Source organism: Streptopelia decaocto, assembly GCF_964273445.1.
Source record: "Streptopelia decaocto genome assembly, chromosome: 12".
Taxonomy (NCBI): Eukaryota; Metazoa; Chordata; class Aves; order Columbiformes; family Columbidae; genus Streptopelia; species Streptopelia decaocto.
In genome coordinates this window covers 8704016-8720923 of record NC_138667.1, presented here as the reverse complement: position 1 = coordinate 8720923, position 16908 = coordinate 8704016, and the positions used below count along the sequence as shown (strand labels likewise).

Sequence of the window (16908 nt, the reverse complement as noted above, 5' to 3'; positions counted from 1 at the left end):
TCCCCCAAAGCAATGATGATTACAAGATTTGCGTGCAGAACAAGGGCAGAGAAAGGGACACTCTCACTGGGGTTTCCATGCAAATGCCACCAAGCTCACAGCAGCACCAAACAGCTGAACCAGCAAGGGACACCCTGAGGATCCCCATACAGACCTGCAAGATCTCCTCATCCCACAGTGCGGCCGTCTCCATTGTGTTCGCCCTGACTCCCTTTGCTGTCAAATCTCCACTGCAATATGCATTTTCTGCAAATATTCATGGCACGGGCTCGGTTCACAACGCTTCTACCAAAAACTACGGATACACACAAGTAAATAACAGAAATCTGCCAGATAGGACATTTTAAAGTACTGGTTTGACTCCCTGCTTCTGAAGGGATTCTTACCTTGTGTTTTCTCTTTGGATCTAGGAACTAACTGAAGTGTCTTTCTGTTGCACGTAGCGCTAAAGAGACCTTATAGCTTCCCTCACCCACATCCAGGTGTCCTCACGGATGGTGGTTTAAGGCTTGTTTTCTGTGCAAGTTTAATGTACCTACATACTTTTTTTAACTTCTAAAGCTCAATATGACCTTCAGCTCAGAAAAAAAAAAAAGAAACAAAAAAATAACTTACCTTAACATACCTTATGAACAAGTGCAGGTTTTCTGATGTTGGCAGCACAGGTCTGGCAGAAATTGCTTGTTCTTAAAAGTCCTTATCAAACATCAAATAAAGTCTTAGGGTACATCTCTGTCCCAACACAACTCTGAATTCAAGAACATTATTTAAATTATATTTCAACATTTGTCCAGTGGGACAAACTCATTGGAGTGACTTTCGGTGAGATTACATTGTAGAAAAAAATAACATAAAGACATTGAAAAAATAACATTTAAGCTTCTCATGCTTTAGAGAACAGATCCTTTGAGGCAAACACTATACATCCTTTAAAGGGTCACTTTAGAAGTTTTACTGATTGAAAAAAAAGATTAACATTTTAAAACCTGTAATTTACTGAGCAATACGCTTAGCAGAGGCTGTGGAGGTTTGCAGTGAAAGAAAGAAAAGGCAGCTCATAATAATGTATTTTGTAAATCGAGGTCAAATCAAATGCATTGAGCTTCAACAGCTGTGCCAATCGACCTCACTTGATTTGCTGAACAAGAATGGTAATATTAATCGCTTTGGCAAATTTCTTAGAATATTTTGTGTCACTAAGTAGTTAAGTTATTTTTGTGCTTGTTCACAGTGCAGAATAACATTATATGAAGCAATGTCATAAGTCATTGAGCAACCGCAGGGTACAGTAGGAACCCCGGTGTGGATCCTGGCGATGTCTCTGTGATGGTCCTGTGCCTCCTCCAGGCCATCTTTTTCAGAAGCATCCAACAGATTTTTTTTTTTTATTGCAATTGTTTTTTGCCATCACACAGCACCCTCAGCACAGCCAAAGAACAAGCCACCAGCCAGGGGAGAAACAACTTTGCCTTCTGAAGCCACCACATCCACATCCCATCTCCAGGCCACACAGCTCTCGCTTGCAAAAAGTAGATCCTGTGCAAACTTCCTCCTGCAACCAGAGCACAGGGATGCAGGGAATCCTTTTGTGGCCACATTTATTCATTTGGGCCTGCAATTAAATAGGTTCATCTTTTATCAGATGTTTGCATTTTGCATAGCTGAGGTTGTTTTCTGCCCCGCCTTTGATTCCATTCCGGGATGACTCATGTACCAAACTCCCCAGCACCGCTGTTGCAGAAGAGGCAGATCTCATCCTGGGTTATTTCAAAACACTTGCTACCCAGCAACAAAAAGGGAACCTGCTTTCCTGAGCTTGGAAAAAGCAACCCAGGCTGGGGCACCAGCCTGAGAAACGTGTGGGTGTGAAGGAGCCTGCAGGAGAACAACAGGAGTGAGCACGACCTGCGGGAGCTCAGGCAATCGGCTTGTTTAGCAGAGAGAGCATTCAACGGGAAACACAGCGTCTCTCAGCAGGTGAAAGCCTCAACAGCACCGCATTTCACAGTATCAGCAATGCTGCCTGGAAACAGCCTCTGTACCGGCAGAGATGAGGTGGGACCCGGCCGGGCTGGGCTCACACCTGCTGCCCAGCGCACACTGTGGGGACGTGCCCAGGTCGGGCAGGGACCAGAGCTGCTCCAACCTGCAACCCCCGCAACGAGTTTTCCTCGTATTTCCTATTCCTTTCCTCATTGCAAAAGCATTTGCCCTTCTGAGGTGGATGGGACAAGGCGGGAGCGACTGCTCTATAGTCCTTGCCCTGCCAAGGAAGAAATTCAGGGTGCAACACATGACAAAAAGATTAAAAAGTAGGTTGTGATAGAAACAACAATCATAATAGAAAAACATTCAGGCAGCAAAATCAAGGCAGCAAGATTCTTTTCCTGTACAGCAAAGGATTTTCTTTAGCCACAGCTTCATAGATTTATAGGTTTATCAGTTTAAACATGAATAAAATCAGCCAACTGTGTGGGAGATAAGTAATTTTGAAATAAAATAAGGAACATTTGCAAAGTCCCCCAGCTGCATAGAGCAACCCACAATACATCACTACCTGTTCGTCAGACAATTAAAGTTCAGGATCCCAAGTGGTAAATTTGACGTCATACATTGTTATTAACAGAGGAGGAACATGGAAGATTTCTGGAAAACCGCAGAGCTCAGTGAGACATATCGTAAGCATAAGACAAAATGAGTTGTGCTACTTGTGTTGATCTTCCCAGTGGCGTAGGAAATGTGTTGCTTTACTGCGTCAAGAAATATTGAGCCCATGCAGGTAAACTCCCTTTATTCATGTTTTCTCTCTTCCCAACTGCATTCACTAAAAGGTTCCACGTTCTGCCATCGATGCCCCTAACCAAGAGCTTTCCCACCCCCAGGGAGAAACACTCCCCTTCTGCATCCCAGCAGCCAAACAGCCCTAAACAACAGCCCTTGGAAAAGCAGCGCAGACCCCAGGAGAGCATCAGGGCAGCATCTCCTCCTGCATCGGCACGTGTAACAGGCTGCCCAGGGGGGTTGTGGAGTCTCCTTCTCTGGAGACATTCAAAACCCACCTGGACATGTTCCTGTGCGACCTCACCCAGGCGTTCCTGCTCCAGCAGGGGGATTGGACTGGATGATCTTTGAGGTCCCTTCCAATCCCAAACATACTGTGATACTGTGTGAGCACGGCTGTCCCGCTCCAAGGGACACAAACCCAGGGGCTGGATGTGCTGTGATTAAAGATGAACAACAACAAAAAAAGCCATCTGTGATGAGATTGTTCTTCACTGTCAGAAGCTGAGGAAATCAAAACAGACCCAGAAGAATTTCATTATTTCATTAGTCCAGTTTTTATTCAAATTAAAGGATGGGGACTACAACGTGATTTTTTTTTTTTCATAATGTAAATATGTCAGTGAAGAATGTTTCTTGAGTCATTCATTGCACTGGACAAGACAGCTGTCAAGAGAACTACTTCACGAAGTCCTTGGTCCTTCACATTCATGCAAAAAAAGCTTTAATTAAAAAAAAAATGAGCTTGAAGAGTCCACCCACTCATGGGATACTTTCAGCTACCAAACCAAGAAAGTCTCTGCCACAAAAACAAAGAATTTCACACCCAGGTAAATTATTTCACAATCATCCATTACTCTCAAAGGGTTTTTATACATAAAATATACAAATTAAAATTCCATATATTCATTTGTCACTGTAGAGGAAAATAATTTATAAACCCATAAACAGAGACAAAGGGCGGAGGGAAAAAAGTGAATTAACTGATTTCCAGGCTATACTGTCTAACACACTCCCAAAACACTGTAGCTTTGAGCGACTAATTATGCTCATGTGAAGTGACTTGTCAGCACAATGTTAAGCCAAGGGGGCAACTGCTTTGATATTACATTTTATTAGTAATGAATCTCAAAGGTTAAAAATGAGCTGTATTTATCTGTTGAGCTATCATGTTTAGCTTGATAAATAGGCATCACACATCTCTGGATTTTAAGGATTTTGGTCTCCAAACACCGCAAACAAGAGAACAGTATTAACTTTCATGGTGGTGTCGTGCAAATGCTGCCAAGTGTATTTATGGTAATTACAGTGCTGTACACATCTGTACCAAAAAAAAGTACTTGGATAAACTGAATGAACTGAAAATTGGTTTTAATCACCCCCAAATTTATCTATTAGGCACAAATGGAAAAGATGGGTTTGATTCAAACTTGTTGAAACAACAGATTGCTTCAGGCAAACCCAGCCTGCCTTACACACACTCGCCTGTTCTGCAAACCCAGACACCACACAGTCGGGGTTTTGGGTGCGTGTCCCTGGGGACGAGCAAAGTCACCTTTGGGAAACCTGCGGCCAGAATCCCGCAGCGGGTCAGCACACAGTGACCCCCAAAAAGAGCCGACAAGAGCAGGAAGCTGAAGAAAGCCTTCATTTCCACAAAGGACCACTGCGAGGAAAGAGCCCGAGTTGGGTTGTAAAAGCTGTTACAAAACCTCCTGCGATAATTTCACTGGTTTTGGCAGCCGGGGGTTGCACGCACACTCTTGTGTGCTCGGCGTCCTCCGCCTCCCAGCAGCATCGCGCTCCGCAGGAGCCGAGAACCAAAACCACTGACAGACAGACAGCTGTCCATTAACCGACCAGGGGGTAAACACATGGCACAAAATAATTAAATCAAGGGTACTGGAATTGTTGTAAAATAACTAATAATCTAAGAGCGTACTGGTGACTGAGGTAATGGATTTTCATTTATCTCATAATGTTAAGCCCAGCGCTGTCCTTCTAATATGTTAGAATCAACATAAGAGCCATCCCAGATCTTAGTTACAACATGTAATTCCTTGTGCAGAACACATACTGATTCACGCCTACATCACAGCCAGCAAAAACTGCACTAGAGTGTAATAATCAGATCCAGAATTTAACAGAAGTGTCATTGACGACCATAAAAAGCAATCCAAAAAATTATTTAAAATTGTCTTATAAAAATATTTACAGTAAAACTTGTTAGCGCTAATGCTATGTTTTCAGTCCTAGAAAAAGGCAACCTTTAAAGGATCTGGCTCAGGTGCTCAGAAATAACAATACAAACATGAGACCACAAGACAAAGACGGACAAATTCGAAAAGCATTTCAAGGGGGGAATACAGCTGGTTCGTCATGTGTTACGGTTGTCCATATTGCATAGCTGGAAAACGAGGTCACTTGACTTGCATAACACTGCAACGTTTGAGAAGGAAAGGAAGAAAACGTGTCATTTGTCATCGAGAAGAACTGGCTGCAGCCAGGAACACCATCACTCCTGCCGCAAGGCTGCGAGTCCAGGCCCGGCCCAGCAAGCCGCAGGTCTGAGCCAGCAGTGGGCAAAAATGCCATTTACAAGAGCAGAATAACACCAAGAACTGGTTTTCTTACAAGCAAGGAAGGTTTATAAAGACATGTATAGCAGTGGAAAAAATTATCCAACTTTCAGGCATAACCACCTTTCACAATATCTGACAAACACAGCAAACTCCAAACTTACATCTCTCTGGCACTATCTATGAGTTTTTATCTCTAGCCCACATAAACTCTCAGTCTCTGGGCAATATTTGTGTTTGCTCCGTGATGCTACAAGTGTGACAAGGTTAGTTGGCAACTGTTCCCAACATTGAGTTGTAGCTGGGCTATACAGTAGCTGTTTAGCTTTACATTCCCTGTGTCTATAGCAGACCTAACGATTGTCACATGTGCTCAAATGCTTTTCCACCTTGTCACCTCAATCTAACAAGAGATGCTAACTCTGACCAAAAAGCTTTGCCTGTCCCATTTTATCATCTATTCCCACAGGCTGCATGAAAGGGAAACACCTCTCGGCCTTTGCTTTCAGGCCAGTGAGCTGGAGTCAGTCTGAGCCAAGGCTTCGTCTCACTTGTGTCACTGTAAAGACACATCTTGGGGCTCCAACCTGAAGGCAGCTGCAGTCAGGGGACATGTTCCCACCAGCCTCAATGGCTTTTACAGTAAGCAACACCACGTATAATAAAAGAGTAGCATGTCATACTAATATTTTGGCACATTTCACTGCAGGTTGTAGAACCCAAAGCAAAAGGTTTAAAGGGTATTGAAGCAAAGACTAATTTTTTTCGTTATAATTTTCAAGACCTCTGAGCTGCCATGCAATGGAAGGGTCGACATCAAAAATAATACTGTCATTTCTTTGGACAGTTTGCTTTTGCTTGTAAAAAGAAGAACATCCAAAGAGGAGCAGGTGCTACCTAACATTCCCCATGAAGGTCAGTCCTGTCTGCAGGAGGTGATGCAGCGACGGTAGGTGCTGCTTCCCCACAATGAACAGGCATCCAGATCACAACAAACACTTCAACATTTTAAAAAAAATCTACTTATTTACAGAAGTAACCCACTCCTCTACAAAAGCTGCACAAGGCAATGTAGCCTTAGATCCCTCTGAAATATTTAAGTGTTTTTTCTTTTCTGCTGTAGGTCACATGGAGTCTTTTTCGTAGGAGACCTACAGAGAAAGAAACCAGCAGCACAACAGTGATAAAGTGCTGGAGCTCAACAGTAACATGGGCAGATTCAGTCCTACAGAAAGACTTAGCTGACCTACAGGGGGAAAACAAAACCCAACCAACAAGAACAAAAATAATACAGAAAATATTTTTCTCCACTAGTTCCCTTTAGCTGGGGAGGTTTTTGGGAGTCCACCCCTGCGTGCAGACGCATGGCAGAGCTCACAAGGAGACACAACATGTATTTTAAAGTCAAACATCTTCTTAAACACAAAGTTTGAAGAATTTGGGATGTAAGCAAGACAGCTACCTTAGAGCTGGATCTAGATTTGTCTGGTTGGAATAATCTTATGAATTCTTCATACTAACAGAGGAACGCCTTCAGTACAGGCAAGATTAAAACAGCAATTACAGTGACAGTGATTAGTTAATCTCTATGCTCTGCAAGCATTAACACACTGCAGGTATTTTACCTTGGCTCATTAATCACTGCTTGGGTGACAGAGGGTTCTCGCTCTATGTAATGTCTCTACATTAAATGTCACCATAAGGTATTTCTTTTTACACCTAAACGCTCTATTATGAAATGGCATTTAGATGCTGGACAGAGCTAGAACTGGGGCTTTCAGCACAGCTGAAATGCGTGAGTTGGGAATACTTCTATTTAAGCATCATTTGTTTCAACAGAGCAATAAATCCCACAGGAGCAGTACATGTTTGGTGGCGTCACGAAGTTTAACGTGGTTCAGGTGCTGAGACTTCAGCCCCAAGGAAGGCACTGCCCAGCAGGTCCCATCACGTACAGCAAACAGCTTTCATGGCAAGTAGGGAAAAAAGTATCACACAGTATTTATTTCCACCATATGACAAGCATTTCAGGGATACATACAGTAGTCCAGTGGTATATACAGACGTACGACTGAGACAGCACCACACTCAAGCCAGATCACCTGTTCCAGTCCATTTCTGCTGACTGCTTTTCTCAGTTGCTACTCAGGAGTTTCCACTGCCAGTAGTAAAGTCCACCCTCCAGGCACAGTGAGTAAATAGTTCAACTGATAATGCACACAGAGCATCAGTAGTGAAGAAATCCAAAGTGTTTGTTTTTACTCACATGCCCAAACGTAGCAGTTTTGTTTCACACAAGAAATTCAGTGCCTGCAGTTCAAGCACGGTGTTTATCTCAGAACATTGGCCATTGAGAAGAACAGTTGATTGCACCACAGATAACAAGCAACACCTCGTGTCTAGCATGGAACATGTCCCCAGAGGGATTTTCGCTTTGCTATGTAATCCACCACAAAGCAGATGATGTTTGTAATGTATCACTTGTCATACTGAGACGTGAACAGCAATGAGATGGGTCAAGTCAGAGGTCAGTCATCCTCCCAACACCACCTGGCTGGATCCACTTCACTTCTGCTCCTCACATTGGCTTGATCATGTGTCACAAGGGTTTGTGAATCACAGCCACGCCTGTTGTAAGAATGGACAAATAGACACAGTTATCACAAGAGCAGCTCCTGGGCTGCAATGTGGCCAAGAACATCCTGAAAAGCCAAAGTCCAGCAGCACATTAGCAGAGAGAGAATAGTATCTACTATTTCTATGGAGGTTTCCTCTCCTGAAAGCAACATAAAACATACAAAAATGTAAGATTAAAGCTTCAGAAGGCACAGCCTTTAAGTTCATTAGTGACCCAAACTGTTGCCACCTATCCCACTATTTACCTGCGTAACTTCTCCCCGTGCTCATGCTGGTTGGTAGTAACGTCCACTTGTCTGTGCTGGGGTTGTAGTATTCCACCGAGGCCAAGTTGCAGGAACCATCATCTCCTCCCACCACGTAGAGGAGACCATTCACCGCACACACACCTCAAAAGTAGAGCACAGATGGTTAGACGTGGGCTAACTCATCCCCCACAACATGTCACCCTCCACGTTCTGATTCATTCCCAAGCAGATACCTCATCTTCCATTTTTATCACTTTCTTACAATACTGAACATCAGTTGCGCTACAAACCACACAGATAACTGCAACTAAACACCACAAAAATGCTTCTTGTGGTTACCTGCATTTCTTCGACACATATTCATGTCTGCTACTTGCTTCCAGGTGTTTGTTCCTGGATCATAGACTTCCACACTCTTCCTTACTAAGGGACCATCGTGTCCCCCGGTAGCGTACAGCAGCCCGCTGAGAACACCAACACCTGCCAAACAGAGCTCAGCATGAGGCAAACGTATGGGGGAAAGGGTTGCATATCCCTGGATCTTCTATTGGGTAAGGCCTTGACCTCTCCAAGGCATTTCCAAAACACGAGCCACATGTCTCAAGACACCTGGGATATGGTCAACTCTACACCCAACCCCCACGTGGCAGACCTGCACAGTAATGCCTGGCAGATGTCCTCGGTCAGGGCTGTGCTCCTTCTCAGCTAGATCTCAGTCTATCTGAGATCAATAGTCTGGCCCCATGACATTCATCTGCCTTTGCTCAGTCTCTTGGGACTGACTCATTGTCTCTTCCCTTTACCTCCCCTGACCACCACGTCCCACCCCAACTTGTTTCCATCTGCTCAATATTTTCTACCATGGGACCCTTTGCTATTCTAGCCTTGTTCCCAGTTCCAGGAGCTTTATTTTTGCTTTTCCTGCTGCCTTCATGCCACATGGTTTCATGCCCTGGACACAGCTCTTCTTCCCAACAACTTACTGGCTTCAGTTCTTGGAGGGTTCCTCTCCCCACACTCCTGCCCCCAAACATGGCAGCAGCACTTGACACAGGCAAGGTGCCTCCAAGGCCACCTTCCCAGCCACTTTCACAAGCCCCTGGCTCAATCTTTGGGAGTGACAAGGGATCTGAAGGGTGCTTCTGCCTAATATTAAGCCAATTAATTAAAATGTTCACCAGTCCATGAGAGTTAAAACTTCCAGCAACATATCTTCGTGAATACCTTCAAAGGCCTCTATTAAAATCAACAAGGTGGGATGTTAGTAAAACAGAAGCACAGGTCTGAATTGCATCATTTCAACCATGGGTATTCACCAGCAAGGTGAATTTGTCCTGATGACCGAGGGGAAGGCACAAGTAGGGAGGAGAGGGGCCCTGCAGCGTAAAACAAAGAGATTTTCAAGTTGACCCCTGCAAATCTCTTCCCTGTTTGCCAGGTGTAGCACATGGAAAGGAGAGCACAGGAGCAGTGCTGCGCTGGAGAGCAGGCAGCACCCAGGCTTGAGAGCTCTCGTACCACAGGAACATCTCCTGGCAGTGTGTCATATCCCAAAAACGCAATGTGTCACATTCCAAAAACGGGATGTGTCATATTGCTCGGAATCTTGCCACGGTCAGCAGGAGCACGGGCCACAGCAGCTGCTGTGCTTCGCCTGTGGGACAGCAACATGAGGCATGGAGTGAAACCCTATGAGCATTATTGCTCCCCCCTCAACAAAGAACAGGCCAGAACCTGAGACTGACTGACAAATTAAAGCTCCAGTGGGCACAACATCGCTTGGGGGACAGGAACACCACGACAGGTCTACCACCATCACCTCCATCTTCTCAACTTGCTACTGCGGGGTTTGGCTTTGACCAGCCATCTCTCGCTGCACCAAGAGGTGTTGAAATCACAACACAACATTGATAATTAATCTCTAACTGCCGTAAACGACCACTTTACTGGGTGAAAGTCTCAGTCTGGTTGAAATAGTCCAACATGCACCATCCAGGCAGAGTAGAACATGTCCCAGTGTACGTCCTGGCCCCAGGGCTGGTGTCACCCAGTTGACTGGGGAATAGGAACTCATTTAACTGTGAGGAAAGCCTATGGCGTCTGAGCCCAGCAGCCTGGGTTTACAGCACCTTAGCATGTGACTATACTCAGCTGTTAGCAAAAATTTTACACTTCTAAAAAATAATTTGTTAATTTAAGCAAGTAGGAGAGTAAAAGAGTCAGAAACACTCCAAGGCTTCTCCACTAAAACTGCTTCCCTGTGCAGCAAGGCAGACAGACAGGGCACACACAGATGCAACGTCCCTGCCAGGAGGGGAAAGGGAACCCCCCCAGCTGGTCCAGCAGAACCCGGCAGCACTTGCATATCTGCACAGCATCACTGCCTGGATCGGAGTCACCCGTGGGACTCAGGGACACCCATCCTCACCCCCACTAGGTGTCAGCATCGGGACGGCAATGCCAGCAGCTGCAGCGTGGTTTCATTTCTGGAGCTGCACGACTGTACGATAGATCATGCTGCAGCACCACTAGTGATGAGTGGCACCAGGCTGTCCCCTCCCTGGTGCCTGCTGGATGGGCATTTGGGTGATAACTAGAACTTGAAGAGCCCAGCTTTCAGGTTGGGAAAGGAAACTTGCAAGGCTATTCAGCAGGCAAGCAAAACCATTTGTAATACTGGACTTGTCATGTGGAGATGTACTTGCAAAGCAGTGCTCAGAGCAGAGCATTTAAAAGAAAGAAAATTCACTTAAATCCACCTCACTACAGGCACAAATTGGTTTGCTGTGTTTCAAGATGCTGAAGATGCTGTCGACAACACAAGATACTCCTCCTGCTCTCCTGTAAGGTTGCACTGGGCTAGGTTTGACATCAAGCAGATGCTAAAAACCTCCTCAACTAAATTCAAGCCAACAGTGGGTGATCATATTTGCCTCACCTCGAGTTACAGAAAAGGTACTACAGGGAAGAAAGAAAGATGAGGTGTAGAAAGCAGCCTCCCAACTGCCCAGGTCTGAAGGAAATTTGCACCATGGCTTAACCTGCAGGATTATTTCGGCTCCCACACAAAGTGCAGCCTCTGGGCTCAGCTGCCTCTCGGTAGCTGCCACTTTGGCTGTTGTAAAACAAGAACTGCACAGTTTGACATCAGGGAGGACCCACTGCACACACAGAGCAATAGGATCAATACTGATAGCATTTCCTTTCATCTGAGGATGATTTTAAATGCAGTGGGTAAGAGCTCTTAATCCTTTTGGAGAGGAACAGCCACAGAGAGAACAAGTGCCTACATGACCTAATACCAGGTTATAAGTTAGAAACTATCAAGACCAGAACATAATTCTTTAACATGTCCCTTCCTCTAATCCTTCAGAACACCAACTCATGCCAGCAAAGGTACACTAAAAACTAGCTTAGCAGAGGCAATCTGAGATTAATGTTATACTTTGATTTGATCTGCACATACCCATTGCAGATGTGCTTTGCGCTACAAAGCACCCACTGGATGCTTGCAGAGAAGATCCAAAGGAAAATCCACCTGACAAGCCCCAAATGACAGGAGAGAAGGAGGTGCAGCTTGGCTTTCCAGTCTCCAGCTGAGCCTGCAGCTGGCAATTTGAAAAGATAACTCTGCTTACAAGTGAGATGCATCTGTTAGCAAGGCTACTTGGAGACACTGAACATTATTTCATTAATCCAGAAATTAATTTCAACTTGGCAAATTTTAACAAAGTCAGGAGAGCTGCTGAGACCTTCCAAGCAATTATGGTTTTTCCCCTCATGGGAAGAGAGGAAAGAAAAAGTTGCACCTGCCAGCCCAGCAATGTCAAAACACACTTCTTCCTTCCCATGAGCAGAGAAGACCCCAGCAATCACCCACTCCTAGGAACCTATCTCGGAGCCGGTACCTGCACCGCTGCGTCGAGTGCTCATGTCAGCTACGTAGGTCCATTCGTTCGTGGCTGGGTTATACTGCTCGACGGTACTAAGGCACTGACGGGATGCTCCATCGTAACCTCCCACGGCATAGAGCTTACCTGGAAGAGACACACATTGGCATCAGCGCAATGGCTACAACAGACTGACATTACCATCACGCCCAATGGCCCCAGGTGAGGACAGATCCCAGCTGAGGGAGGCCCTGGGAGACCTGCCTAAACCTGCTAGGATGTCTGGGGAAAATCCTAGTGAAAGGATCTGAAGTAGACTCACAGACAGGTGGGACCGTTTTTAAAGCTGTCAATTAAGACAAGGAAACACCACAGAGTAATTAGAAGCCACAAGCCCAGAGGGTATTCCAAATGACTTGTTGCTCCAGGAGAAGAGGTAACATCAAACACGTTCTGCTGATCGAGCGTTTCCTCCAGTTCAGTGCCACGAGGCAAGGTCTGCTGGCAAAGGTCAATACTGTACATTAATTACAGTATCACATGAGCAATAAATACGCAATAGCCTCTTATGTTAATATAATAGCTGCATGGAAACCTAGAAGTGATTTTGAAGAACCTGGGCCAAATCAAACCCAAGCAATGCTGCCAACACAGTTGAGACCAGCCTGTTAACTCATGTCAAGTGGTCACAACACAGAAGATACCACAAGAGACCCTCACAGCATGGGATACCTGTTCCTATCTCAGCTCAATGAAAGCTGGACAACATACACCAAGTGAGACTGGAAAAACACAGTCAGAAGTCATGGGAATACATCACACACAGAACAGGGCTGATGGTCCACTGTGGCTTGTCTTCACAGGCCTGACTGATACTGTCTCCTTGACTCCCTGTTTCACCTATCAGCTTGTTTTGCACTTAAGTAGTAATTCCTCTGGGCCGAAGAGGTTTCTTAGTGTTTCTTTACTAGAGCACCTACCACAAAGCTGTTCTGGTTCAAGACTGAGCCTCCTAAACACCACGAGAAACAACCATTAATAAAGTTCAACAAATATGCAGGAAAATTCAAATCCATTTTTTTGTACAAAACCCATGAATAAGACCAATATTCAATCCATAACAGCAGAGCCTGGCCACAAATGAGCTGTGCAATTCTTCAGCACATGACACTCACAAGAGCAACTACCATTTACACTCTAATGTTTTTCCATCCTCATGTTTCCATGATGTTTACAAGGCTCCAAGAAGAGCCCAGCTCTTATTTCTCAGTGTCCTCCCTCTGTCCCTTCTTCTCCCTCAGTTCCCTCATGGCCTCCTTAGGCCCTGATCATCAGGACAGGTCTGCAGGGATCAGGTTTGCGACTGTGCTCATTCTGCCTCTTCCTGTCTCTACAAACATTTCACACTCTTGTTTGTGCTGTTGTTTCAACCCACCTGGTGTTAGTCAATGAACCAAGGTAAGAGTGCCAGGTAGAGCAAGACAAGATAAAGTTCCCTGGCTGGCATCAATTATTAGATATTTTCAGTACCCACCCAGATCAATCTTCATCACGTTCAGATGAACACTATGGATTAACTGCAGGCTGCAGCTTGTTCCCTGCACCAATATGATGAACTCTTCTTCCTCACCAAACGCTCTCATTTTTTTTATCATGGACTCTTAACATGTGCAAGACTTATTTGTGCTTTCAAATAAACCAAAGGAAAAGGATTTCACATCTCCAGTAGAAAAATCTGTCCACAGAAATGTACCTCTTGGGTATGTACTTAATATTTGTCGCACATTCATATGACTGACCCATTTTAGCAAATCCCACTGACTATCAGCAGCCCAGCACTTCACAAGCATGGGCCAATTTGGAAGGAAATGCTTTTTAAATACGCATATTTAGCACAACCACTGCTATTTATTCTGAATTTATCTCCCTCCTTCTCACACAAACACGTTTCATGTACATAAACACATTTCACCAATTTCAAACCATTCAAACAGGTCAAACCAAGCCACTTCAAAGCACAGTTTATAACAAGGCTTGTGCCAGTGGCTGCTCTGCGCTGTATTCATTGGAAACTGCTACGCCATGCTAAGGACAAGGTCAAATAAAATCTTTCACTTGCTTCAGAATTGATTTTGCTAAAGGAAGAAAAGGTCCCTCCCCAAACCGCTCTTTCTCCTGTATCCGAACCAAGCTGCTCAGCCCTGGCTCACTTGAGTTTGGTGCTGACACGTGGGTGCCACCATCAGTCCCTGCTCATTTACGAACCACAGCAGATCCTGCCGTGCACGCTGGCAAGCCTGATGTCAATAAATGCAGGTTTTAGTATTCCTGCCAAACCACCAGCTTGGAGCCGTGGGACGAACTATGCGCTCCTGTTTCTCTCACTGAGCAGATTTTCTGTGATGGGTATTCCATCCACGCAGTGTCTGCTGATAGCACCAGCGTACACTGCACAATTCCATTTGCTTTCTTGAGCCAGAAGCAGCCCAGGATGAATAAGGATTCAAAGAAACCTGCACACACCGGCATGGGCTGGTCTGATCTGGGTCTGAGGCTCTTGGAAAGCTGCACACAATTTTTCACTAAGATAAAGAGGAGAATGGAAAAAGCTGCAGTGATTACATCATAAAAAATAAATCTTTACCAACGAAATGTGGTCTAGAGAATAGTTCCTGCAGTTCTCTCCTATTGCACTTAACCATTCAGGCTTCTGTTTGACACAAGTAACATTTGCTGGATAGAAACAGGTGCGGATTTTCTTACCCTCCACAACTCCAACTCCAACACTGCTTCTTCTTGTGTTCATGGGAGCCACAAAAAACCACTCATTGGTTTTATAGCTATAGGCCTCAACTGATGCCAGACCTAGTTAAAAAGGGGATACACAGGTTTTCTAATTAAAAAAAAAGAGAAGAAAAAAAGATTGGTGTTGCACTTTCATCTGCCTTCCACCTCCTCCCAAGCCCATAATTCCCCCCACGCTCCTGCAACCCAGTTTTCTAGTCCCTTGCCTTTCAGGCTGGGACCAGCATGTCAATGCCACTTCTTCAGTAGCTGGAAAAATTGTTACCCCATCACCCCTGCCCCTCTGATGCGCTGGGGACACTAAGGTGAAGCAGAGTCCAGATTCCAAGCCCAGAAGTCCCACATCCTTCCACATATTATAAAGTGTCTATGCAAAGGTTTAAAAATTCCCCAGACACTGTTGCATTGTACTTATCACCAGCTGAAAAAGTTACCTCATGGCTTAAACAAGTGGCAGAGCCCTACAGCAGAAGCACAGGGTGTGAATCTAAACATGCAGTTATGTCAAGATAAATCGCAGACACATACCCCGTAGGGATGCCTTGCTGCCATTTTATTTACATTGCTATGAAAAATTTAACTTAAAAAGGAAAAATCCCTTTTCAGTCTGTATCACTAAAGGAAAAAAAAATACTCTGCAATTACTGACGGGTCAGAACGTGCACATGGTTAGTTACAACATGGCAAACCCAATCTCTAGCTCTTTCTCTACAAAATCATAGAGGAAGGGCGAAGGAAGCTCACTAAAGCTTTGCAGTCTTTGCAGGGATCTCTGAAAACATTATTTCGGGTCAGGCACTGCATGGCTTTTGCTCAGTCACCTACCAGTGCTGCCATCAAAGCCGCCCACTGCGTACAGGAGATCATTGAGCACCGCAGCGCCTAAAGTGCTTCGTCGTTCCTGCATGCTGGCTATGGACGTCCACTGGTCCTTCACACCATCGTACACATCAACTGTCCGTACCCGTAAAGATCCGTTAAAGCCCCCAACAGCATAAACATTGCCAGCCATGAATACCACACCTGAAAAGAGAGGAGAGAGATTTTACAGAGGTTTTACAAACAGCTGGGGTGTCTGCTGAGGTGTGTCGCACAGCAGGGAAGAGCAGAACACAGGCAAGTCTTTTTCTGTAGGTTAAAAGCATTGGAGCCAAGTATGATAAAAAATACATGTACATATGGAAAATGAAATGCACAGAAATACACAGCAACATAAGGCACAGATGGATTTCACACCTGCGTGAGTAGGTGAGCCAGAGAAGACACCAAATGGTGATCCACATTCACAACCCTCTCAGATGTCTTCAGAAGAACACTCCCAATCTACAGATCTGCTCTCCATCACCCTTCAGCATCCAGAGGGCCAGACTCAGCTCTGTTGATTTTGACTAGGAAACCAGCATGGAAATCTGGATCCCTTTGGGCTGCCAGGCCAGTGGGATGGGAGGAGGAGGAGGGGAGCCAGACGAGCAGCCAGAAGAGAAAGGTGGTGAAGGGGAGAGAGTAGCCATGGAGGGCAGACAGGCAGGAGCAACCCCTCTAGAGAGCAGGGCAGCCACCTGAATGAGAAGGGTAGAGGTGCATAGGGAAAGAGAAGGAAGAAATGGCAAAAAGACAGAGCAGGGGCACAGAGGAAGGCTGAAGGGACATCCAACAACATCTATCCAGCTCTGAAAAACTGCACTGAGAAAACAAAGGTTGTAAGTAAAGTTCTTGTTACCTGCTCTGCATCTCCGGGAGGGAAGCTCAGCAACCTGATCCCACCGCTCCTCCTCAAAATCATAGCACTCCACACTGCGAATGGCTTTGGGCGCTTGCCCGCCCACCACAATCATCACCTGGAGAGGGAAGATGAGAGCTAGAAAACCTCAGACACCAACCCAGGCAGCTGCTCCCTGCAAAGAAACCATCAGCACAGCATGGTCAAGAGCAGCTGCCAAAACCATGCTGCAAACGTACTAAAAGCCT

The 16908-nt window shown here is 45.3% G+C and overlaps 1 protein-coding gene across 6 annotated transcripts in view; it reads right to left on the bottom strand.

Moving 5' to 3' along the window:
* Window positions 1–3320: 3320 nt before the first annotated feature.
* The window catches only part of KLHL3 (kelch like family member 3), a 59856-nt gene continuing 46268 nt past the window's right edge, over window positions 3321–16908 (bottom strand). For 5 of the 6 annotated variants that reach the window (XM_082064032.1, XM_082064033.1, XM_082064034.1 and 2 more), the window contains 7 exons: window positions 16661–16778; window positions 15766–15963; window positions 14899–15000; window positions 12154–12282; window positions 8585–8725; window positions 8243–8386; window positions 3321–7988 (listed from right to left, as the gene is read on the bottom strand). In XM_082064032.1, the coding sequence (XP_081920158.1) occupies window positions 7960–7988; window positions 8243–8386; window positions 8585–8725; window positions 12154–12282; window positions 14899–15000; window positions 15766–15963; window positions 16661–16778 (861 nt within the window). In that variant the 3' untranslated portion in view covers window positions 3321–7959. The remainder of the gene's footprint in view (window positions 7989–8242; window positions 8387–8584; window positions 8726–12153; window positions 12283–14898; window positions 15001–15765; window positions 15964–16660; window positions 16779–16908) is intronic. The other variant, XM_082064035.1, reaches the window with a different exon arrangement.